Here is a 24,723-nt window from a genome sequence, read left to right as displayed (position 1 = left end):
TTTGCCTTTTCAGCATTTTCTAAATCATACATCATTGAATAAGAGTAAGTCACTGCAAGTGACACGTTGTGTAAATCGACACTGTGAAGATGTTTTTAATATAGTGGTGTACACTGACTAAGCCTATATTGTTGGCAAGAAGTTAACCTGAAGAATATTGACTCCTAATAAGAATGTAATAATGTAAGAATTATTATTAAGAAAGTATTCCATTCTAAAATGAGATGTCCATTTGCTGACTTTCTATTCATTGATACAAAAGTAAAGCTAAGAAAAGTAATTGTTTAAAAACAAAAAAACTTAATTATCTTGCACGAGCTGTAGCAGCGGTACATGGTGGCCTGCGTGGACACATTTGTATAACTAAAAAATATATATAATAGAAACCTCATACCACAGGTTCACCCAGCAGAGCCAACAATCTGATTAAATGTTTGAGTACTAAACTGCATACATTTACATGTAAGCAGAAAAAAATTTGTAGTGTGACAGCGCTAAACACCATAAGTAAAGAAAAATACATTCATACAGTAGTAGTACAAAGTCAGTTTGATTACCACTGGTTCCAATTTGAGCAGATGATCTAATTATTCTTTAAAGCACCCACTTAATTTGCATATTAATTTGGAAAAGTGACAGACTATCAAGCAGCACAAGTTCTTGTTGTGTTGGAGCCATAAAATCATTTCCAATAGTATAAGGCTTGGATGGATTTCCAGGGATGAACTTGCTTTGTGTTGGCTTGTTATCAGAATCAGAAACAGGTTTATTGCTGTTTACTGTTACTGTTTTCACATATAAGGCGTGGCGATATTAATGGGATGTGTACTGTCCATGGGGTGGGATAAGAGTGTGTCAGTGGGGGTCCCAGGCCTTGTTGATGGGGCCAGCTGCAGTCAGCAAGAAATACTATTACTACTACTGCTACTACTAGAAATACTACTAGACATACAGCACGTACATACTAACATACTAGCTTCAATTATATTTTGACCAACAACAATCAACAATTATATTTAAAAATTGGTAAATGTTTAACTTTTTGGCTATTGTCGCTTGCACTAAACACACCTGGGTGAATTCCTTTTAGTCTATTATACTTTGTGTACATTTGCATTCAGGAAAAAAACCCTGAAGTTACGACCACATGCCTTCTAGCATGGGCACTCTAGATCAACGGGCTACTCTGTAGCCCATGCAGCTGAAAGGGTTAACGCTGTTTGTGAGGGAGCGATGATGGCTGTGCCAGGCTGAAATTAAACATTCAGTCACTTTCTTATCATCGTCATTCACTTACTGCGTGCACCTGTAGGAATCCCATCATCTAGGGAAATGACAGGAGTCTTCCTGCTTTCCCGCCACAGAGCTGCAGTGAGACAGAGTGGTCTTTGTCTGTTGTTAGGCTGTGCTCTCACTGGTCACCGCCTTACACTGTAATGTCTAAAACAACTTGGCCTTACACAAACAATGTTTGAAAACGGAAGATGACAGCTTATATGGGAAAATATCATCAAATACTCTGTTATGAGTAACAGTTTACTCACCCTTCAGACATATTGCACCGATTGGTGTATGCTTCGACTTTTGATTATTGCACTACGGCCCTCTTGCTGTGTGATTCAACCAAGTTTTGTGATTCAGTAAAACGGCACTGAATTATGATCAGTAGAGCAATACATTTATAAAGACTACTGCTGTTCATTTGTTTTTTCTAACTCTAGAAATGTAATCAGTTTTATTGGGCCACTCATGTCAGACTACATTACCTGTTACTCCTTTTGCTCACAGTGGGAATCACTGCTACACATATGGGAGTAAAGCAGTGGGCAGGCTGTTTAAAACTGAGGGAATATATTTCAGGGCAATACAAAACCAGCAGTGAACCTCCCCTGCTCGACCAAGCTTCTGCTCTGTGTGTAAACTGTATGTGTGAGACCAAAGAGCTGGTCTATACATGTACAGTATATACCCATACATACATTTGACTCCTAGCATAGCCTCTATCTTCTAGTACAGCACAAAGACCAATCTAGTCATCATATACAACAACTTTCAGATGTTGAATATCCATTGATGATGTGGAAAAAGAATACAGTGTTACGTGCATTGTACATTTGGTGCCCACAGAGATATCATTGCTTCCGTACATACTGTAAAAGCCACATATATTGCAGCCATATACTGTATGTTACAGGTAAAACTTTATACTAATTATATTAATCTACACTGCATATTTAATGCTGACTTGTCTTGCAGTCATGGAGTCTTTTCTGCAGTGGTCTACAAGTTCTGCCAGTGGAAAAGAGTATCCGCTTTGTTTCAACCCAGTCATTTAAACAGCCTTTTGAGAATTACAGATAACGAGTGGTTTCTCTTTGAGATGCTGGTGTGAACTGATTGGCCTCATTATTTGAATTAAACCAAATGTTCTGCAGGTTTTAAGAGGATGGTAGTTGGACATTAAGTGTGTGATAATGACAACCTGCTGCAGAGTGTGCTCGAGGGAGACTTTCTCTTTTTTCACATTGTGAAGCTTTTATTAACTTTGTTAAGAAAGGTTCTACAGAAATATATATTTTCTTATTTTCTTTTATTGGAGTGAGCCTTAACGATAACATTTATGACCCTGTATGTATGAGAAGGTTGAGATCTGACTCACATTTTTGTTAAGATGTATTGCGAGTGCAAGTGTGTCACCATCGCATTTTTTCATGTTTTTACATGAGTGGTTGCTACTTGTAGAAGTAATGTACAGTAATGTAGAGTATAACCACTAAGCAATTTTAAATGTGTATGCCACCCAAGCATTTTAATGGATGACCAAAACTGATTTTTATTGCAGTTTTACCAAAGCATCCTTTAAAATGGTAATTGGAACCAAAGAAACCAAAATGACTTTCTACAGTTGACTTGATTTTCTCTCATGGCTGGGAATGCATTATGTTATTATCTCGACTTCCTCTTGGTCAGAGACCAAAGGATTGACGAGCTGTCCACATTGCCTTCTCTCGTGTAGGCCTAATTGCTGACTGGCTTAATAAGTGACTGTCTCACACACCCATTTTTTCTGTGGTTGAAGTACAGTGAGAAGCATGACTCCTTTGGGAATTCCACCATAGGGACTCATTGAATTTTCACATAATCTGCGCAAATATCGCCAGATCAAACTTTTCAAAATACCTTGGTGCTTTGTTGTCAGATATGACACTTACCCAATCTTTATTTGAAATGATGTAGAGTCCCCAGAGGTCATGTATAGGCTGATTACAGCAGAAGGGACGAGGTTAGAGAATTAAAAGTTCCCACAATACTGCATTATGTTTACTGCAATTGGCAAAGATCTGTGACGTGGGAATGGTCTGTTTCTGGTTATCAAGCCATTTTCTCTGCCCCCACCCTCTCTCTCCCTCTCTCTCTCTCTCACTCACTCACTCACTTCCTCTGTCTTTGTTCCTTTGCCATCCTTTCAGATAAAAGTGGTTTGCTAGAAGGTGGCAGATGCAGTGATTCATAAAGTTTCTGTTTCATAAAGTCTGCTGGGCCTCTCAAACAATCACCATTAGAACTTGATCCTTTCACAAGGGCTTTGACACTGAGGTTGGGTGGTTGAATCACAATCTGATGAAATCTTATAATCAATGGGAACACATTTGCCAGTTTCACAGATAAATGTGTTTACGTTTATGAAATTTAGGATTACAGACAAGCCTTATTGTCTTAGTGATTCAGCCTCCCCACAGCACCATGAGTTGTGGTTTTACCTGTCACATCTCAGGTGATGATTTATGTAGTTTAAAAAGATCTGCGTAACATTTTACCCGTGCTTACCTGTGCATACTGAATTGACATGGAGAGACAGAGGGAGACTCTTGTCAGCCTGCAAGCTGATCCCCACTGGGATCCAACATACTGTATCTTTAGTATAGAGCTGCAGTAGGAAAGACATTCCCTTTATAAAATGGAGCCTTAATCTGGTATTGTAGCATTTGGAGTTTTCTAACACCACATTACTGAAGTTACTAATTTGTTTTTTAAAAAGACAGAAGTGTGGAGAAAAAAATCAAGCATCAGATGAATAAAGAAATAAAAGGTAGAGCAGGTTGATTGCTCTCACTAGAGGCACCAATTAGTGGACAGCAGGACAAACGTATCTCTGTAACACCCCTCAGACTGACTGACAGTCCACCAGCTGTCACCACCATGACTGACTCCTGCTTGTTGATTGACACCTGGTACTGAGGACTCCAGACAGTCGTGCCACTTGTGCAGTCGTCTTCGCAATGGCCATGTGCAGCTTTTTCTTTTTTCTTTTCTTTCCTTTTTCCTTTCAATTATTTTTATGTTGTTCGGAAGTCAAAGAAACGAGCGGGTGTGGTTGGGTGTATTTGTGTTTTAATATGCGATTATTGGTTTACTGTTAAAAAATGTACACCTGTCTTACTGCTAATGTCATGTTTATTAGTAAAGTTTGTTGTTAAACTGTAAAACATCCTTCCTCACTACATGTCTTTGTCACAATTCTATAATAACCAAATTTGAGGGCTCAATGCCAGAAATGTTGCCAGAAATGAATATCAGATGATATATTGTTATTTGTGTTTTTTTTCTAATACCGATATCAGTGTCAGTCTCAAAAATCCCAATATTAGTCAGACTCTAGCCTGTATGCACAATTACTTTTTTTAATCAAGTTTCCCTTGTAGTACTTTTTCCTTAGACATTATCACTAAATATGGTTTTAATAAAACAAGCAAAACATACATTGACCTGATTTTGGTCTTGAAGAAAAATTATTAACATCAGTTCCTGTGCTGTCGTTTACCTCTCTTGGCGTCTCACTAAAGCTGAAGGGATCAGCCTCGGTGGTCTGGGCCTCCACACTTGGCTCCAAAGGATCACAGTTCCCGTCTGTCCAGAGGCAACTTAATTTTCCCACATTTTCTGCTCTAAACAGGGGGTTCACTCACAAAACAAACAGACCACAAGCTTGTTTTCCTGTACCTTGGGAAATCACAACAAGCTGTTTTTTCTCTCCATGTGTCACAGGTTTGGCTTTTCTTTGACACTTAATTTGTACAGCTTGTTTGACACCATTATTTATTAATATATTTTTCTTCTAGCAATGTCCAGAAGAGTTATTTTGTAATCTTGATGTGTACCAGTTGTTGGATGTTCTTGTTTAGTTTATTTATACAAGAGCAAACATATTGTCAAACATATTAGGTGATTCCAGATTTTCACTACTCAGCTTATAGCTTATACTTGTAGATACTGTACTGTATGTAATCGATAAAACACATTAAAATCAGAGCAGCTTTGGCCTTCAAAATTGTGAGTTTCAGCAGGAGAGATCCCTTGGGGTCGGAGAAATTTAACGCCCCTTTTATGCTGTCTGAGGTGGCATGGGGCCGGAGGTAGACCACCTTTATAGGTCATGTGATATGTGGGTCATCTTGGGGCCCGCACAGCGGATCACCAGGTTCAAACACTCTTTGATTGGTTCTTTGACTCATTGATTTGTGGGTACTGAAAGGCAACTGGACTTCCATGGTTACACATACAGTAGAGACCTTTTACATGGCAGTAAGTGACTTGCAACTTTTAACTTAACGATGACTCAGTTAAGAAGTTAAAGCAGTAAAATGATTAAATGTGTCCCGTAACTCTAAAACTGAGTAGTTGTTAACTATGCTGGGGTCATGTGGCAAATTCCATCCAGAATCAGGTCAGTTTGAGCTCTTTGTCAAGTTGTTTAGTTAAATTATGAAACCTGTTTCCTGGAGCTTTGACATCAGACTGCGATCTATCTTTGTCAGAGTCTATTATTGATTGTGATATGTGCACCTTTGTTTCCTCTGCATGCTCAGAGTTCAAACATGTCTCACACCGCTAATGATGTGTTTAAGTGTTATTTTCTGATTTTGTCTATTTTAATTGTCTAATAGAGACTGAATGCCACCATAAGTGGCAGGTTGTACATGTGAGATAGGAAATAAGTTCAAATTGACAACCTGTTAACTCCAGCCTTCCCTTTCTATCTCACCCAGTGCTTCCCTCGTCTCCTCTCTTTCTCAGAGTCCGGCTGTCCAGACCAGTCCAGCCTTGCAGAGGAAAGATGTACTGTGGGTAACTGGTGCTGAGCCCTGAGATGATTACAATGCACGCAGGTATGGAAAAGGCACCTACGACTTTTTACAAGGGGCCTTGGGCTTCAAGGGCAATCGTCTCTGTCAGAGGCTTATCACCTCTGCTCCCGCTCTCAGCTGGAGTGAGTGTCTTCAGAAGGCAACACCATGATTTTGAGCAATTAGTCCGCCCCACTTGAGTCAGCAACCAGACCTACCCGTTAGTTTTGATTCACGTGAAGAAGCCTATATGTCTTTCAGAAGCTGTCATTAAGGAACACTATAAACATTATACCATTGTGCAACCTGAACTGTTAAAATACAAAAGGCTCCTATGTATGTTGGTGGAAAAAAATATTTTTCTTCACTCTTAAAAATAACTAAGCTAAAATCAATATTAGTTTATGCACTGACAAACGGATAAAGAGTCATTAATGCTCACCTTGATAAGTTGCAGGTGCCTTTTGCAATGCAGTCTCAATTTCAATGCTACACAATTTCTCTGTATTGTGTAATTGTAAAGGAAAATGATAGCAAAACTGCACACAGCTTCTTCACTTGCACTTCTTACCGAGATCACTAAATATACATAAACAATTTCCATGTTTGCACTGAGATCCATTCTGGTTTAACCACAGATAGACAATAAATTGGATTATTCTGTCTAACACTCTGTATCAGACATATTCAAATTATTTTCTGTTCACTTAAGACAAACCGGAAGGGACACGTCTTATCCCACACTGCTGAGAGTTATAATCACTGCCAGACAGGAGATTACCTACCCCACAACGAACACACACACACACACACACACACACACACACACACACACACACACACACACACACACACACACACACACACAAGCTCAGCTAAGCCCTCCTACCTATCTAACAGTAGCCAATCGAGGTGATTATTAGGCGAAAGTTGATCAACTGTGGTCCAGCCTCTCCCCCGTGTGGAAAAGCCGAGCACAGAGGTTCCAGTTAACCACTGTTTGTTGATTTCCCTCCGTATCAGTAACCCATTTCCATTTGAGATGATCAATTTCTCTAGGCTTCTGTTCTGTAGATGAACTCACATTTTTTTTATTCTTAAGGCGCACTTTTTTGATACCCCCCCCCCTCCGTGCGCATCTCGAAATCCAATACACACGAGAGTTGGGCTCTGTGGGGTGGATGGAGTGAACTCCCTCACAATATTGACAGCAATGTGTTGTTGGAACAAACAGTAGGTTGTGACTCAAATTCAACCAGAGACATGTCTGCACCACCCCGTTTCCATTGCGCACCCTTGGATATGACTGGTGTGCTCTATGCATGGCACCAACGTGAGACTTAATTATCAAGGGTAGTTGATTATATACATTGCTTATACAGCAAGCGATATAAACATGACACTTCTAAAATAAAGGTTTGAATTTGGTATAATTCATTTATTATTTGATTGCTTTTATGCTAACTATATAAACACCAGATTTGGAGGTCTGAAGTGAAGATGCATTCACTCTATAATGACAGATGTGTTTCCTGCACAAATGATCCGCGTGATTTCGGAACAGTCTGATTGGATGAGAGTGTACCTCTCAGGCACAGGGCCAAATGAAGTCGCCCCCCCAAGGTGTCTCATTCACTTTTCGGATGGGCACGCTGCTCCTCCTCTCTCACACTGACGAAATAACAGTGTGCGTTTGGCAAAATTTAACTTGTTGCTTGCCAGCACTTCACGGTATCTGTCGCTTCGTTCAGAACCGGATCATCCCAGAGTGAGACCCTGCATCTCTGGAGCGTCAAGGAGAAGAGAAAGGCGCGCCAGGGAGATAAGTGCTGTTGCGCCCATTTGGAGTGGAAATTTTTGGGCACTTTCTACGCACGCATGTTAAGCACTGGGACTAACTGGATTTAAAGACATATATCAATATTTGTACATTTTATGGAATAAAACTCCTTTAAACGTAAGTATTTTTCTCTTCTAAGAGTTTGAACTGAACTATGAATTAAGACTATTGCCGTAAACAAGATAATTGGCTATTAATGCAATTGTTGGCTTATTTATTTCTCAATATGCAACATTTTATTATGATATCGAGCAAATGTTTGACAAATAAGACAAATCAGTCTATGTAAGTTAACTTCTCAGTCTCCAAATTATTCAACATGAACGCACCCAGTGATGCCGGGTTGTCCTTAGATAACCTACACTGGTATGTCCCTCTACTGAATTTGGCTATTACTCCACCGTTTTTTAAAATCACGCTTTACAATTTGAAATTAGAATAATCCATAGCATGTTATCCTGTCATAATTTCTGTTGAGCATCCACAAGCAACAGGTGTTTCTGTGAAGAAAAGAGAAAGTCGTAGAAACTGCACCAAAAGTCAAAGTTTTAATCAACTCCTTACTAAATGATAATATCAATATTTTTCGCCCAGTAGCAGATATTTCTGTTTCATAGTAGGGAGCATCTCCGAGCTGCACATAAAGGACCACTGGCTCCAACAATCTGATACCAATTATACGCCTGTGTGATGCTTAAGTGCTGAGCTTTCTTTGAATGACTTTTTTTCCCTAGAAACCCTTCTGCGACTGCCTGTAGTTTAGCACATCATTCTACAAATATGTATATATATATATATATATATATATATATATATATATATATATATATATATATATAACGTAAATCAGAAACAAATATGCACTGGGGGATATAAGATTATTAGTCCTGGATTTTTTCTTCTCTTATTGTCTCCCCAAAGTTTCATTTCATTATTTTCCATTAGGGTGGGTCCGCCGACTCGGGATAGACTTGTGGGAGTGCTGGCATTAAGTCACAATCATACCCACCCTGAAGTATTTTAGATGCTGATCTTTTGCCAGTTTCCAATATATAGTGAGTGTCTCGTTTTTATAGAGAACAGTTTGCTGCTCCCACTGCAACACACCACTTGTGTTTACACAGTGGGGTGGAAGTGAGGGCGGTGGGCTCACTGCTCCTGTCCTTCTGTCTCCATAAACTCTGCAGTTGGAGGAACTCAGGAAGCTTTTCCTCTCACCCCCACCACCCACAATGTCACTGAAAACATGAGCCTGGGTCATTATATATCATTTTTTGCCTCCAAGTCTTATTTTTCATAGGAACAAATAAGGGCTTTTCAAAGTGTCAACATATTTAAAAGAGGGACATCAGTCCATTATTGTCTAGAAAAAAATACTTAAAAATAAAATTTTAGATTATGTAATTCTGGTTGAGTATTAATTTGATTTGATATTTGATATTTTTGCAATGTTTAGATGAGGAACTAATATTTACACCATTGAATTTTTCTGAAACCCATGCATGACAGAAAAGAAGCAGACGACCTATTATGACTCAACAAACGTGGAAAATGTGGATGCACCCAAAAACTAAAATAAATGACATCTAAGACCTTGTATAAGTTGTTTTCTAATGCACCTTTTAAATTTTTCCAACAGATGATACAAAATATAAAGCATATCCTGTGGTTATATTTCCTCTGTGAAGCAGCAGCTGCAACAGGTAAGTTTTGAATGAGTAAATGTTTCTCCCTCTACCTTTCTCTCTTTTTCAGTTACTCCTCTCTCCTTCCCTCCTGCACCCCCATCTCTCTTCATCTTCCTCCCTCTCTCCCTATTCCTCCCTCCTTCTCTTCCTCTGTCCACCTCTGTGTGTTGCACCAAACACAAAGTCATTTGACATGGTCACATTCAGCTGGCGTCCGTGCTCTACAGCTTATCTGCAGCAAACTCAATGATGTGTCAGTGGTGCCTCGCAGCATTACAGTTTCACTCTGTTCTTAAAGTAGCAGACTGTGATAAGCCCCTTCCTGTCTTCTTCCTGTGAAACCTGCAATACTTTACTCAATGGTGAAGGTGACAGTGTTGCCGCTGAGATTTGGATCTCGAGCCCCTCCGGCCCCCCTGGCTCTCCTGGCCCCTAGTCCTGGTCTTGTCTCTGGGTATGGATGGACACCTTTCAATTAGCTCCCAGTCTGAAAATAACAGCTGGTTTCACCCCTCATCCTAATAAGGCCTTCTGTTAAAGCACACACACTCATGCCTCTGGGCTGTCCCACCACTGTTTCCAGAGCATTCCCCACATTGTTCCCTGTGAATGCCCCCCCCCCCCGCAAGGAATAAAAAGGTAAATCTTCTTCCTCTCCACTGGGCTAAGTGCGATTCAGCCTGTTGTCATTCATTTGAGTCTGGCATCCTGTCTGACATCCCCTTTGCTTTGCCTCATCACATAGAAGTGGAGTGAGACTGAGGTACAGTCCACAGCTTTAACTGTGGACAGACCTCAGTGGGGAGGGGGGCATTGTAACTGTTAACCTTGTCTGGTTTATCAGTAGAGTAGTTCTTTACAGTTACAGCATATTCAAGATTAAATTAAACATCCTTGCCCTGTGCTGCAATGTAAGTGTGTAACATTAGTAGTAAGCTACTTTTCAGCTTAGAATAGAGTAGGAGGTCATGAGGAGGGAGATATATTGTCCAGTGTGCAGCATGCTGATGACATATTTTACTTGTTTTGTGTGGGTCTACTTGTCATCATCAGTTAGTTTTCATGTAGGTGAAGGAGGGATTATTTGAGAAGGAACATGCACAGAACTGAGCAGTGGCATTACATGCAGTGATGCAACCATGACGCTACTATTTAACCAATTATCTTTAACTTCATACAAACATGCTGTACATACACTACAGTCAGTGTTAAATGGGTTCCCACACCCATCATTTTAGGGATGAGGTCTGACTTTCCAAAAGCCATTTTCAGGCAATGATGCATGTTTTTTTTCTTCTTTTTTTATTAGGCTGGGTGTAGTTGTCACTCCCTATCAATGTAAATGAGTTGTGCAGTTTATTAGTGACTACTTGCATCTGTTAGAATGAAAGTAAACAGAAGAGACATGTATTTGTCTGGAAGACAAAAAAATGAAGAACAGCAAAAATTAAACAAAAAATACAGTAGTGAATGAATTAACATGAATTGAAAATGAATTTAACCCTTTCACATTTTGCCTTTCAGCCTCCAACACATTATCGATAATCAGACCAGTCACTGGGTCCCTCTCAGGGAAGGTAAATCTTCCCTGCTTCTTCTCCACCATCCCAACTTCAGCACCAGTCATCAGTCCCAATGGAACAGCCATTTATAGCAGAGATTATTTGCGGATCAAATGGACCAAAATAGAAGGAGAAGTAGAATCCACAGTGCTAGTGGCACAGAATGGGGTCATCAAAATAGGTTCCAGCTACAGGAACCGTGTATCAGTGCCCAGTCACCCTGAGGATGTAGGCGACGCCTCACTGACAATGGTCAAGCTGCGTGCCAGTGACGCGGGCACTTATCGCTGTGAGGTCATGTACGGCATTGAGGACACCCAGGATACAGTTAACCTCGATGTTAATGGTAAGAGATTCATGATATGCTTCCCACGTCACATTGGAATCAGACAAAAGACTCTGAAATTGCTTCAACCAAGATACTCCCTGAATGTAGAGGGGGGTTGCTGCAAGGGCTTAATAATAGTGAAATGCGATACAAGCGGTGATAGAAATGTAAACGGTATGAGAGAACTTTGGGCGCCCTTCTGCTTACTTTGATAGCAACAGCTACCCAGTAGTTACGCAGAGTAACCACAGTTTTCAGTTGTTCTTATTTTAGAGGCGATGCACTCTTAGAAAGAGTCAGATGAGACTTTGGGTCCTTGTCCATATCAAGTACTGCAATGTTTTAATTCCAGTGTTCATCCATCTAACCCAATCCGCCATCAGAGCCCAAATATGGATGGTATTCCACATGTTGGTATGGGCAGAACAAAAGCTACAGAATGTTATAACCTCATCCACCCCTGTCATCTTGGGTTGAGCACTGAGCAATAACAGTATTCCCCAATACCCCTCATCAAATTTAGTTAAGTGTTAAATGCGGGGGTTACCAGTCCTCACCTTTTGTCATCATCTACATGTTCTCACTTGTGAAGTATTCTGGGAGATATAACTCATGTTTTGGGGATGTAGAAAACATGGGTGGGGGGTTACTGGGATAATTTTGGTTTTCACTGGTTTACAATCTGCGCAACCTCTTTTCCAACTATCTGCAATGTTAATTAGGACTATCAATCATATTATCTGCGTGTGTTTACTGTCCACAAATATGGGGATTTCAGGCCCATGGCATCATCTGCAGTTATCTTGTTCATTTGTGGTGAACTGTAGAGTATTTCGCTTATCCTTTTGGTTTATTGCAAAGTTCCCCCTTTCCAAAGACTCAATTATTTCACTCATGGTGTGTGCTTTATAAGACATTTGTCATGATTTATTGCACTGAAATTATGCTGATAAATTCCAGATCACTGTGTTCATGTTTATATACAAAACTTAATTATGTTTCAATTTTGGATAGTCATTTTTTTTTTTACAATTTGTTGCCAGGTGTTGTGTTTCACTACCGGTCAAGCACCAGCAGGTACACTTTGGACTACCAGAAAGCCGTCCAAACTTGCCAAAATATTGGAGCAACCATTGCTACATATGATCAGCTGAGAGCAGCCTATGAGGATGGCTTTGATCAATGTGATGCAGGCTGGATTGGCGACCAGACAGTGAGGTTAGCTGCATTTTAATTCTTTGTCGTAAAGTAATTTCTTTTAAACAACCCTGCTGTTCAGTGATATATATTTGACTGTATATATGTATGTAAAATACTTTTGCACAAAGGTAAGATGATATGACCTATGTATTATAATGGCTCTTTGTTTCTGTATCTGTACAGATACCCAATTACAAAGCCAAGGGAGGGCTGCTATGGCAACCTTAAGACTAAACCTGGTGTTAGATCATATGGAACCAGGAAACCCACGGAGACCTATGATGTATACTGTTATGTAGACAAACTTGATGGTAAGTCAGCCTTTTCTAGTTAAGTAAGTAATGAGGTGTCGTTTAGAGGCACTGACACACCCTCTGGCTGAAATGACGAAACCTCCAAATTATCACAGTGCTGAAGCAAATTACTTTTACAGCTTATAAAACTGCTGTGAAATTATTTTATTTGAGTACGACAATAAGTGATCTTTTATATTTTTTGTTGTGCCAAACAATTTCACGCATAGTAGGAAGGGAGTTAGGGTTAGAGAGAAGTTCCTAATAATTTGACTCTACAGCAGGAATCGAAATTCTCCAACATAAAAATTCACCAACAAAATGTGATAATGGGGTTTTTAAATGTCTTTGGCACTGCTTATGGGAAGTCTTCACACTTCACAGCCAACAGTCTTTTTCTGTCTGTTCATTACCCAGCCTGTTGCTGCTGATGGACTCCATTCCACTCGGAGTGTTTTATGAGTGTTAACATCCCTCTTGACACATCTAAACTCCAGTCAGCCATCTGTAGTTGCTCTTCTTATCTGGGATTTGTACAGTGCAGCCCTGCTACAGTACATAATATAAGTTTCAATTCTTTTGGCACAAGTTGCAAATCAATTAATTGTGAATATGAAGAGATCAGTCAGTATTGTTACATTTGTATTTTTACTGTTATGAGCATATGTAGACAATGGTGTCAGGGAACATCACCCCTGCCCCACAGCCACCAGGGACATGCACATACATCTTCCACTTAGCTCTTCAATCTCTCCAAGAGACTATATATGCATCTTTCACCTCACTGTATTCTGGGCCAGTATATGACGGGTAGGTCTGTTCTTCACACACATCAAACACTCTACTTAAGAGTTAATTGCTTTGATTTACTAAGTGTATGTTGGATAATTATTGTGTGTATTAATTGGCGATAGAAAGTAGCATAATAGTAGGCATTTTTTCTGGCATGTTTGCCTTTTTTAAATAGTTTAAAGTAGAGAGTTACCCAAAACATGCGGTGGAGAAAGAGAGGGGTGAGATGACATGCTACAAAGGTCTTCCACTGGAACTGAATTGGGGATATTGTGGTTATATCAGTATGTGTTTTAGACTGCTGGCACACCACAATGGCTTGGATATTCATTAGTATTATAATGTTAATTAATATCATATCAGTTTTCTGCCCTTATATATGTTCTAAGAACACAGACATGTTTGGCTGGTGTGGTCTGACATGCTTTAAAGTTGAATGGAAATGGCTAATGGTTTAAATTAACCATAAAAATTCATCATATATATTTTAAAGAGCAGACAATGTCCAACACAATTACAATGTAAAATAGTGATGTTTGGTTGTTGAAAGTGACTGTTTGTGGAGGATTTCATGTCTCTTGTTTGCTTTAAAGAGGGAAGAGGGATATTTCTGGGTGGAAAGCATCTCCTAATCTCAATGCCATTGTAAATCAATGAGATTAAACCAACATGGGACATTTGAAACGTTACGCCCAAGACTAACTGAAAACATGTAGTCAGTCAGTCATCCTCTCTAGTAATGTTTGGTTTCAATTAAGCTCTTGCTTTTCTGTAGTCTTATTATCCTGTAGGCAAAGACAAGTATTCATAATGTCATAGTGCAGTGACCTTTCTGAAGGTAAGATCCTTAAACAAACTACATGAAGGAAGGAAACATAGAAGGTGTAATCTAGTTCACTCACCCCGAGGGGAAACCTAATGTTCTGAAGTACAGACGCATTCATTGACAGGCCAGGCACATTGTCTGCATTGTTATCCCACCTCAGATTAATATAATGAATGAACTACTGTTGTCCTAAATATGATCGGTGGGAGATGTTTTGGGTCTGTGCCCCGCACAGCTGTGTCAGCTGGTTTTGGGCTATGTCTCTTCTGAAAGGTCAAAATTATCTAAAAATGTGTAGTTTGGGATTACTACAAATGATTTTTAGCTCTGTTTTGAGTTTAAATAATTAATAATGAAATATGAAAGGACTGTCCATCTGTTAGTGATACAGCACTGATTCATGCCAAAGTTTGTGGAATTTGTTAAACAGTGGCTGCTTACTTAGAGTAATCAGATTTTGCTATGATCACTGATGATTTGTTGCCATGTTGCCTTTGAGTTAGTGCTTTTTGTTAAGTCTTCATTGCACTTTGCCATCTGTATTTCAGGTGAAGTGTACTATGCTCCTGTGACCCGTAAAATGACGTTTGAGGAGGCGAGAGGAGAGTGTATGAAGAGGAAAGCTGTCCTGGCAACCCCTGGCCAGCTCCATGCTGCCTGGCGTCATGGTCTGGACAGATGTGACTATGGCTGGCTCTCCGATGGCAGTGCACGACATCCTGTTGCAGTACCCAGAATGCAGTGTGGGGGAGGCCTGCTCGGTGTCAGGACCATGTACCGCTACAGAAACCAGACTGGCTTCCCAGAACCAACTAAGAAGCTTGGAGCTTACTGTTTTAAAGGTAAACTCACCTACAGGGTCTTGTTGTTAGTATTTAGTATATTTACATTATGTAATGGAACAAAGTGGTACCTGCATATGGTGGGTCAAATGGTGTATATGTTCATATTTTGGTTTAGACAGGTAGACAGTGATTGAAGGCACAGACCATTCAGACTGTGAGGAGCTATGATCTCATCTCCTATTAGCCTCTGCCCCCCCACCCTTTGATTTTCTGCTTCTTTGCACTGCTGTACACATTCCCACATCTGAACCAGACCAACATTTTAAAATGTTTACAGCCTGTTTCATCTTTGGTCCATTGTTCTGTTCCTTGTGTCTGTTTTTTTTGCTTTATGATTGTATAGTTTTGATGACAACAAATACATGAGCAAAAGAGAGGGATGATTCTCTTATGAGCATTGCGTGTTATGTGCCAAACTAGTCATACAGATTGCCGTGTCCAGTTGACCTCAGTGCCTCACATTTTAGTTTCCCGCCCATTTCTGTGGCAACAAAATTAGCCAAGTGGAGAGTAAAATCATAATGGTAAACTCTGTTTACTTTAAAAGCAATGGACATGGCAGTTCTTATTCCAATGGGGAGATTAATGACCAATAGTTTGCTTGAGTTTGTGAACAGTCAGTTTCTGTCTGTTTTTTTATCTTTATTACTTCCAGATGGGCTAATCAAGGCACCTTAAGCTATATCTTTAAACAACCTCACAGATGAAACAAACTATAACAGTTTATGTACTTGAATACTACTCAAAATATTCAAATTTTTCATTCTAGATAATATTATCACATTTTTTAAAGGCCACTTTAATTGTTATTCCATGCATAACAAGTCCAAGATAAATCTGAGTAGCCAAGCTGTTGGGGATGTGGAAATTCATCAATTGTGACATCTGTAAACTTTTTCACTTTCTGTGGGCTTGTAGGACATACTTGCATGCATGGAAATGACTCCTTGTTGCCAACCATGGTGATTACTGACCATGGAAAGACAGGAGAATATAGCAATGGATCCCTATAAATAGTGACACTTCATGGTTCACTGGAAGTTAGCAGAATTGGGCTAATCCCTCAAAATGTGAGTGTTCTTTACTAATCAGTATCCCCAGGGCAAAACCAAATGACAGATACACACCATTTAGAGAAGCAGCGAAAGTAACTAATACCACACCTGTCAGCCTTTTTAGACTCACTATCTAACTCCCTTTTCGCCTTTCTCATCTGATTTTCGCTGTCAGAGTTTGTCCTCCGTCATTCTCACTTGTACTTATCAGAGCAGACGTTTGGATAATGGAAAAAGCTACTGGTGAACTTCTAAATTCAGTCATCCTCAGTGACCCCTGACCTGGCCTTTCCATCTTTACAAATGAGAGGTTGAACAGATAAGCTGGCCCCTGCCTAGCCATTTACTGCCCCTGAGCTATGCTAACTGGGGTGATAAGTCCCCATGGAGTTCAGAGGGCACACAAACAGGCCACCCTCACCTCCTGCTCTGTGCATTACATGTCAGCTCTGTTGTATATACGCCCTTGTCTAAGTGCATTTCAAGTACACTTGTTTGTTGGAGTCACTCCATCATTTCCTGCTTTCCCACTCCCAATTATATCTCAAAAATGAAATATTATGTAAACCTACATCAGTCAGACTACACGGAAAGAAAGACAGATTGAAAGGAGGTTGATGCAGAGGGAAAAGGGGGATAATTGGTCTCTGATTGGTCTCTGGATTGGCCCGAAAAAAAACCAAAGTTCTCAGTAACAGCAACAGCTCAAATGCTTCAGTGAGATAATGCACTCCCTCTGAGACCAGGCGATATTTTTCCTGTTAGGGAAAAACGTGTCTCACACCTTACATCAGAGATAGTTTGATGAAGAAAGAGGGCTAGTACGTAATGGTCAACAGCTGGTTTTACATAATCTGTCTGCGCCAGCGACGAAAGCTCTCTAAAGCTGTAACACTGCTTTTTATGGGTGTGAGTAAATGAGAGAGCATGGGAGGACAGAGGGCCAGGGAGGAAGAGGTGCATTCAAGAGAAACATGAAGGAGTTAAAGGGATTTACTCATTAATAAAACCTTAAGAATAAATAGACAAATTCATTAGTGAGCATTTGAAGACCATCACTGAGAGATGAAAAGACGAAATCAGGGACTGCTGCTTAATGACAGGACAAAATATAAGTAAACACTCAGATGAACTGTTGGAGGAGAGAACGGGGTACAAGAGAGAACAAAAATAGTCAGGGTAACTCTAACAAAACCACAACACTAGATTCCTCAAAGTTTATATGCTGTTTAGTTCCTCTGTTACAGTCATGTGAATCCTTTCAGACAGATCAGGAAATGTTTAGAGAAACATTCAAAGTGCACTTGGTTTTTCACAGAAAATAGAACACTTTGAAAATTACCTCATCTGCCATGAGCTGATGACAAATGATCCAATTTCATGGTACAAGAGACAGACTATTAAATGGAAAATGAGCATGATAATATTGGCCTCGCTGATACGTTAAGATAATTGAGTTTATTTGCCAGCAATTCTTGTGCAGATAAAAACTTTGTTTCCACAATTTAGCACTAGTTCCTCTGTTTCTATGAGAACATTGTGTGAATGAATGTTAGTGCAGGTTATAAACAGCATTAAGAGTTAAGAGAGGAAGTTCTTCACACTAAGGGTTCTAGGAAACCTTTAACTCTGGGTACTTTAATGTTAAGTGTCACACTGTTATTGCAGCTGTGGCATATTGCTCCTTGACAGCCATTTGACTCATAAGGCTTGTCTCACAAACTGCCTGCTTCGTATACTTACAAGGTATAAAAAACACTGACACTATAACACTATATCACACTATAACTATAATTATGTTTTATATTTAAAGGAGTAATAGTCAGACAGGTGATTTTTGTATTTTTGTATTTTTGTATTTTTTATTTTGTGTGCTTATGTGTGTTTCTTAGGAAGGAGCAAGGTGATCAACCAGACTTCCTTTGTGGATGTGTCTGTGGTAGGAATCACCACCACCACCATCAGCTCCACTACCTCCATCCCTTTACTGGAGAGTAGCACCACTATGTTAACCCCAATATATGAAACAGAAGAGTCTCCAGACCCTCCAGTTCCTACAAATCCTCCATCTATGTTCTCTACCAGTATGACTCCACCTCGCCCCACTCTAGCAGGTCAAGAAGAAGAGTTAATCACCACAGTCGCACCCACCATCAAAGAGGAACATGAGGACACTGACAATGTAACAGCCGCACCAGACTTTATAACCAATGTGAAATTCGTTCCCCACCATGGTGACACATTCCAAGAACCCCAAGACAAAACAGAAAGCACTGATATCACAGAGTCAGTGTCCAAACCCTTCAGGGAGCCAGACGATCACTCAGTAATTGAGATCAACACAATCCAACCAGATGTCCCCATACCAGACAGCTCTCTCATCACAGAACCCATGTTTGCTCAGGGGATGACTGAGGAAACTATTCTGGATTCTGGGATCACCACAGCGATTGCTTCTGACCTCACTGACACTTCAACAGAATCAACAGAACTGATCAGCGAAGAAGTGTTCAGTGTCTCAGAATCAACACCTTCGACTACTGGGCTTCAATCAACAACACCATTCCCCGATTATGATCTTACCGATGATAAGATTATGACTGATTTTGCTGTAGAAGGACAGCCTCCTTCTCAACCATCCCAACAGGACCTCTCAGTCAGCACTTTTACTATTGATGGAACAATAATCCCCACAGACACCACCTTTATGTGTAACACCCAACCGGGCAGTGAGGTGGAGATCGACACCTCAGCACTGCCAGAGACTACCAGCACTGCAAGACAAACCACACCTCAAATGCAAGATGTAGAGACACTGGCTGTTATGTACAAGCAAGAGACCACATCTGCAGCTGTGACAGCCACCACTGTCCTGATTGACAGTGGAACCTCAGCCGAAGATGTGGCATCGTCAACAAGTGTAAACGTATTTGATGAGCCCACCACTGAGTTGCCAGAGCACAGCAGTGACACCCTGACAAAGGGCGATGACACAGCAACAGAGACTGGCACAGAGTACTTAACATCCCCTCCCATTGCTTCAGCTGTGGTTGACACGACTGTATCAGGTAAGACATACAAACAATAACTTAATAGCTTAATTTGACGTCTTTGTATTCAATGCAAATTATTCTAATTTAAGATTAGTTCAGATTTGGTTGTGCAAATTGGAAATGCTTTACTTGATCTTTATTTGGCCACAGTAATAAAAAAGAAAAAAATATGAAGTGATGTCACAACAATCATGTGGTATACACTGGTATAGCTAAATCTTTCCCCAGCATTGTTTTAGGGTGGTTTATAATAATATTGTTGCGCTACAGTAGCTGGGAGTTGGGGGACACTGTGCTGGGTGCTGAAGTGAGAATGTATAGTGGTGGGAGCAAACTGAGGTCATGTATGGTGACTCTGCTGTTGGCAGTTGGATTTTTGTTTTAAATTTGCATCCAGCCAGCTCAAATCAAAGGTTCAAACAAAAGTATTGTCTTTTTTTACTAAAATATTTATTTATTTTAGTAAATAATGTACTAGTACTCATGTTTGCATGGTGGTCAATTTTAAGTTCTTCCACGATGAAACGAGTTGAAGTGCTTTGTATTCCGGTTCCCTCAGGCTCATGTTTGTGTGTGTTCTCAGTGTGGACTGCAGCTGAAAGACTGCTTAGCCTTTTAGGACCTCCTCAGTCAGTCCAGCTGAGCAGAAGTCTTCCTGATAATGATTTTGACATAGACAAGAGAGAGAAGGTGGGAAAAAGAGATGGAGAGAAAGAGAAAAAAAAGATTGCAGCAGAGAGAGAGTGGGATCAGGATCATATCATAAATAAAATATTTATAAGTTTTAAAACTTAACATAAAACATAGTTTACTAAGGTTGTTATAACCTTAGTATCAAACTTCCTTCTTTGAAATATCAGATAGCCAGTCAAAAGTGTCCAAAGCTTTTGATCAGTGGTTAATACTGTAGCTCTGTATACTAATACTTTAATACTGTATACTCAGCATAAAGACTAGCTAAAAGTTTAATTTAATTTAGATTTTAGATCTCAAACCTTGAGAGTGGGTGATTCTAGATTACTGGTAAATATAAATACATTTTCATGTTTCAGATAAATATCTCTTACAGTGTCCTTTGTGTTTCTACTGTGATTTTTATGGTGACATTATATAATATGTATTTGTTGCTTACTTGGAGGGACACAGGGAAATGATCTGGGAAGGGAAATGTTCCTTTCTGAATTATGTCAATTATGTTATTGTACACTTGAGTTAAATAAATTAGTTTACAGCAAACTGAGAATTTTGAAATACAGCCCATAACTATCTGTTCAACAGCACATGCAATCAGCAGCTGCATAATTTTTTGCTCTCCATCTCAGCTGCTAACATTGCCACAGTGACTCATTCCTTGTCCCTGAAGAGAAGCTCATTTTGGAGTAAAGGGATCTGGTGAATTAGAAAGGATACAAGTGAATGAACAGGTCATTTGGCAGTTTTTGGAATTTGGTCTGGATTTGTGGTACAGTAGGTGCAAAGCCTGCCTTAGAGAGCAGCACTCCAGGTTATACACACTCAAACTGCTGGTGTGTCCATCAGCATTATATGTACTGTGGTCAGTTCAGTTGCCAAGAGTACATACTAAATAGCCTGTATATTTGCGTGTGCATCTACAGCACTGTATGTGAAAGAAACAGATACAAAATCTGTGCCTTTTGCATATTTGTACTGCAAATCATTATGCATTTGCAGTATTTCTCTCCTTGTGTGTGCATGTACCAGCTTACTGACAGCCAGCCTGGCAATCACAGTGTGTTGGCAGTCTACCTGAGTAAGCACAGATTTCTGTCTTCAGCATAGACTGGACACCACCACAAGAGGTGATGTCATTGTTAATGCAAAGTCTCCCCTCTCTGTGAGAACAGCTAGAGGCTGCCTGACCAAAGCGAGTGATCATAGCTACTTTTACTGTTACATCATGTGATGTGGCTCAGCTGAGACACTCAAGCTCTCCTTCTGCCCTCCCAGTTTGTGTGGGAAGACCTTGTTGAAAATATTGTGGCACAGGGAGAAGTGTGTTGTCTGGCTGCATGGTAACAAATTGTACAATAATATTAGGATGTTAAAAAAAATCGGTGTCCCTGTGTTTCTGATTAATTGAAGACAATTACATTTACTGTTTACAAAGTGTTTATATGATATGTTATGACTTGTAATATTGATACTCTGAGGCGTGTCAACCACAAATGTCACAAAACAATGCACAGAACCACCAACAGTACATTCTTACTGTAATAAAATATTTATTTAACTTTCAATTCACTAAGGCTTGCTAAAATGCTTAATTGCATTGAGTTGTTTGACATTTTGGATTATTCACTTTGGCGGAGTGTTAGATGAGCAGACATACTACTCTAATGTCTTTATATTAAATACAAGGCTACAGCGAATGAATCTGTTAGCTTATCTTAGCACAAAGACTGGAAACAGTAGGAAACAGCAAGCCTGGCTTTGTCCAATAATAACAAAATCCACCTACCAGCAACTCTAAAACCCCTAATTAATATGTTATAACTTTGTTTAATTGGTGTAAAAACTGAAGTGTAAAAACTAGTTTGTCGTTTTTTGGGAGATGGGGGGTTATTATCCGGACTACTTCTTGGCCAGGAGCAATAACTTCCTGGAGTCTCCACTGTTGCCTGGCAACCAGTCCCGGCCAAGAAATAGTCTAGCATGTAACCCCCAATAAAGCAACAAATTGTTGTTTTCACGCATAGTTTTTTATGCAGATAAAACAAAAGTGATACAACGTGTTAATTAATGAGCTTTAGAGGTGCCGGTAGGCAGATCTTGTATCCGTTGGACAGTGCCAGGCTTGCTGTTTCCTACTGTTTCCAGTCTTTATGCTAAGATAAGCTAACTGGCTGCTGGGTGTAGCTGGGTGTAGCTGCCAGACAGACATATGAGAGTGGTATCCATCCTCTCTTTTAACCCTCCACCAGAAAGCAAAAATGCGTATTTGCCAAAATGTAGAACTGTTTTCTAGCCTACAGTGTTAGACCTGAACACACTGGTTGTCGGTCATTTGCTGATGTGCTGTGAGAATATCAGTGAAAAGTCGGGCAGAGCATAGGTAATTGCTGTTTCTGTAAAATCTAATGATACACCACAAACCTTAATTTGTGCCATCTTCAATTAACTAACTTAATCCAGTTCTAAAATATACTGTATATATTGATAAATTAGTCACAAATACTGTGTGGGTGATTATAAACTCATTGCTTTATAGTTAATTCAATTCCATAAAGTAGTTTTGATAAAGATGATACTGATTATGACACTAGCTTATTATATTCTCTTATTAGGGGGTTATGTCGATTGGCATAAATAACATTTGGATTAAATAACACATGAAGTTTTAAAAAATCCATCAAAATAAAAAAGGATAGTTAACCAGGTGTCTTTCTGCAGAGCTGAGCTGGTGCAGGTGTTTTTGTTTGCAACCAATAATCTTTCTCAATCACCATTTGTGGCAAACAGAGAGACGGGGGACAAGGGGCGGAGAGAAAGAGAGAGGGGGTGGGGAGGTAGAGAGAAGTAGTAAAGATTGTATACCAAAGGATTTTATGATTTGTGTGTTATAATATTTTCCTCCTCTTTGCTTGTACTCCATTATACAAACACTGGTAAGCAATTAAGGCCAAACAGGATCAAACTGTTCATTTTAGGATTAACCATGGCACTGTTCCATTTGCCACCTGCCTGATGCATAATATTGGATTTGTCAAAAGCTTGACACTATGGCTCACTTTCAAGGCTTTTTTTATTATTTTAGAACATGCCAAACAAAACTGGAATGCATGTTCTTGTAGGGAGGAAAGCCTCATGAGTCAGAGAGATGAAGATGATTTCCAGAGATGAAGGGCTGTTGTTTGGACCAGTCTTCATATGTGACATGTTCCTTTCAACAGGCATGTTATGTGGACATTCAGTGGGTGTCATCAGGGTTTTTTCCTCACACCAATTCTTATTTTTCTTAAAGAGAGAGGCAGGGACTCAACCTCTTTTCTTAGCTTCAAAGGTTATAATTGGCATCTATTAGTTCACTAAATTGAGCTCTAATATAACAGTTTTAATATCTTGATAGTTGGGTTTTGTGTAGTAGTTTAAGGCAACTATCTTTTAGAGGAGGTAGATTATTTCCAGCCAAACAACATCTTGTTTATTTATATAGAGGCAACATAGTCTAGGTGGATGATAATAAAATTGTAATATTCCATGCTGTAAAGGGAATTGAACGCTGCTTCTGTGTTAGACTTAAAATTAAGAACAGACAGCTGCTGACATCTGAAATCACTTAGTCTGTGGACCTCTATTTAGATAATATACAGTGAGTGGACACTGAACACTTCTACAGTATAATGCTATCCGAATTAATAGTCCTACTATAAATGTTACCTTTGTGAAGGTTATAATGTTTAATTAATTAAGAATTAGACATAAATGTTTTGATTCAACTCCTCTAACTGTAGATTGTGATTATGTTGTTTTGGATTGTATTATATGATATGTTGTTAATAAGAATATGTTCTGAAATGTCTTGACAAAACGTTGAACAGTCACAACTATAGTTGCTTATTCTGATATACTACAATTTGTAATTTCTGTGTTGAATGGGTTATCCTCTTTCAGTGAAGACAGGACCGTTTTACCTTCCATGTCATTTATTTTGTAAATAATATTAGTAGTATCTTTAGTAAATCAACAGATGCAGACTTTGTTAACTTTGTTGAAGGACTTTTCTGTCTATGTTCAAGTGGCCTCTTGATAATATTTTCTTTTTACATCAGTTTAGAATATAAATCTTTGAATTATGGTTTGGATGAACTTCAAACACCAGCATGGCCAAGGCTTTCAAATACTGTATGGTGGAGAGATTTACTTGCAGTGTTTAGCAATGTTTGTTTATTCCGAAATTTTTTTAGGTTTAAAATAATCATTTTGTGGGAATACTTGAAGTCTTTGTTTTTTTAATCCACTGACTCATTAGCAGATGTAGCCTAAGAAAAAGTAGTTCATACAGTGTGTTTCAGTGTTTGGACATAGAACTCCCCAATCCAACTTTCAGAGAGAATGTTTCTGATTTTTTTCAATATTCCAAACATTACTTTGTTTA

The 24,723-nt window shown here is 39.4% G+C and overlaps 1 protein-coding gene across 1 annotated transcript in view; it reads left to right on the top strand.

Moving 5' to 3' along the window:
• Positions 1–7,789: 7,789 nt before the first annotated feature.
• Positions 7,790–24,723, top strand: part of vcana (versican a) — a 51,789-nt gene continuing 34,855 nt past the window's right edge. The window contains 7 exon segments of the mRNA XM_044196232.1: positions 7,790–8,082; positions 9,605–9,668; positions 11,178–11,561; positions 12,587–12,761; positions 12,927–13,054; positions 15,203–15,496; positions 18,447–19,622. Coding sequence (XP_044052167.1) covers positions 9,605–9,668; positions 11,178–11,561; positions 12,587–12,761; positions 12,927–13,054; positions 15,203–15,496; positions 18,447–19,622 — 2,221 coding nt within the window. The 5' untranslated portion in view covers positions 7,790–8,082.

Source organism: Siniperca chuatsi, linkage group LG5 (assembly GCF_020085105.1).
Source record: "Siniperca chuatsi isolate FFG_IHB_CAS linkage group LG5, ASM2008510v1, whole genome shotgun sequence".
NCBI lineage: Eukaryota > Metazoa > Chordata > Actinopteri > Centrarchiformes > Sinipercidae > Siniperca > Siniperca chuatsi.
The sequence above is the reverse complement of the archived record's forward strand: the minus strand, read 5'-3'. Positions and strand labels throughout refer to the sequence as shown.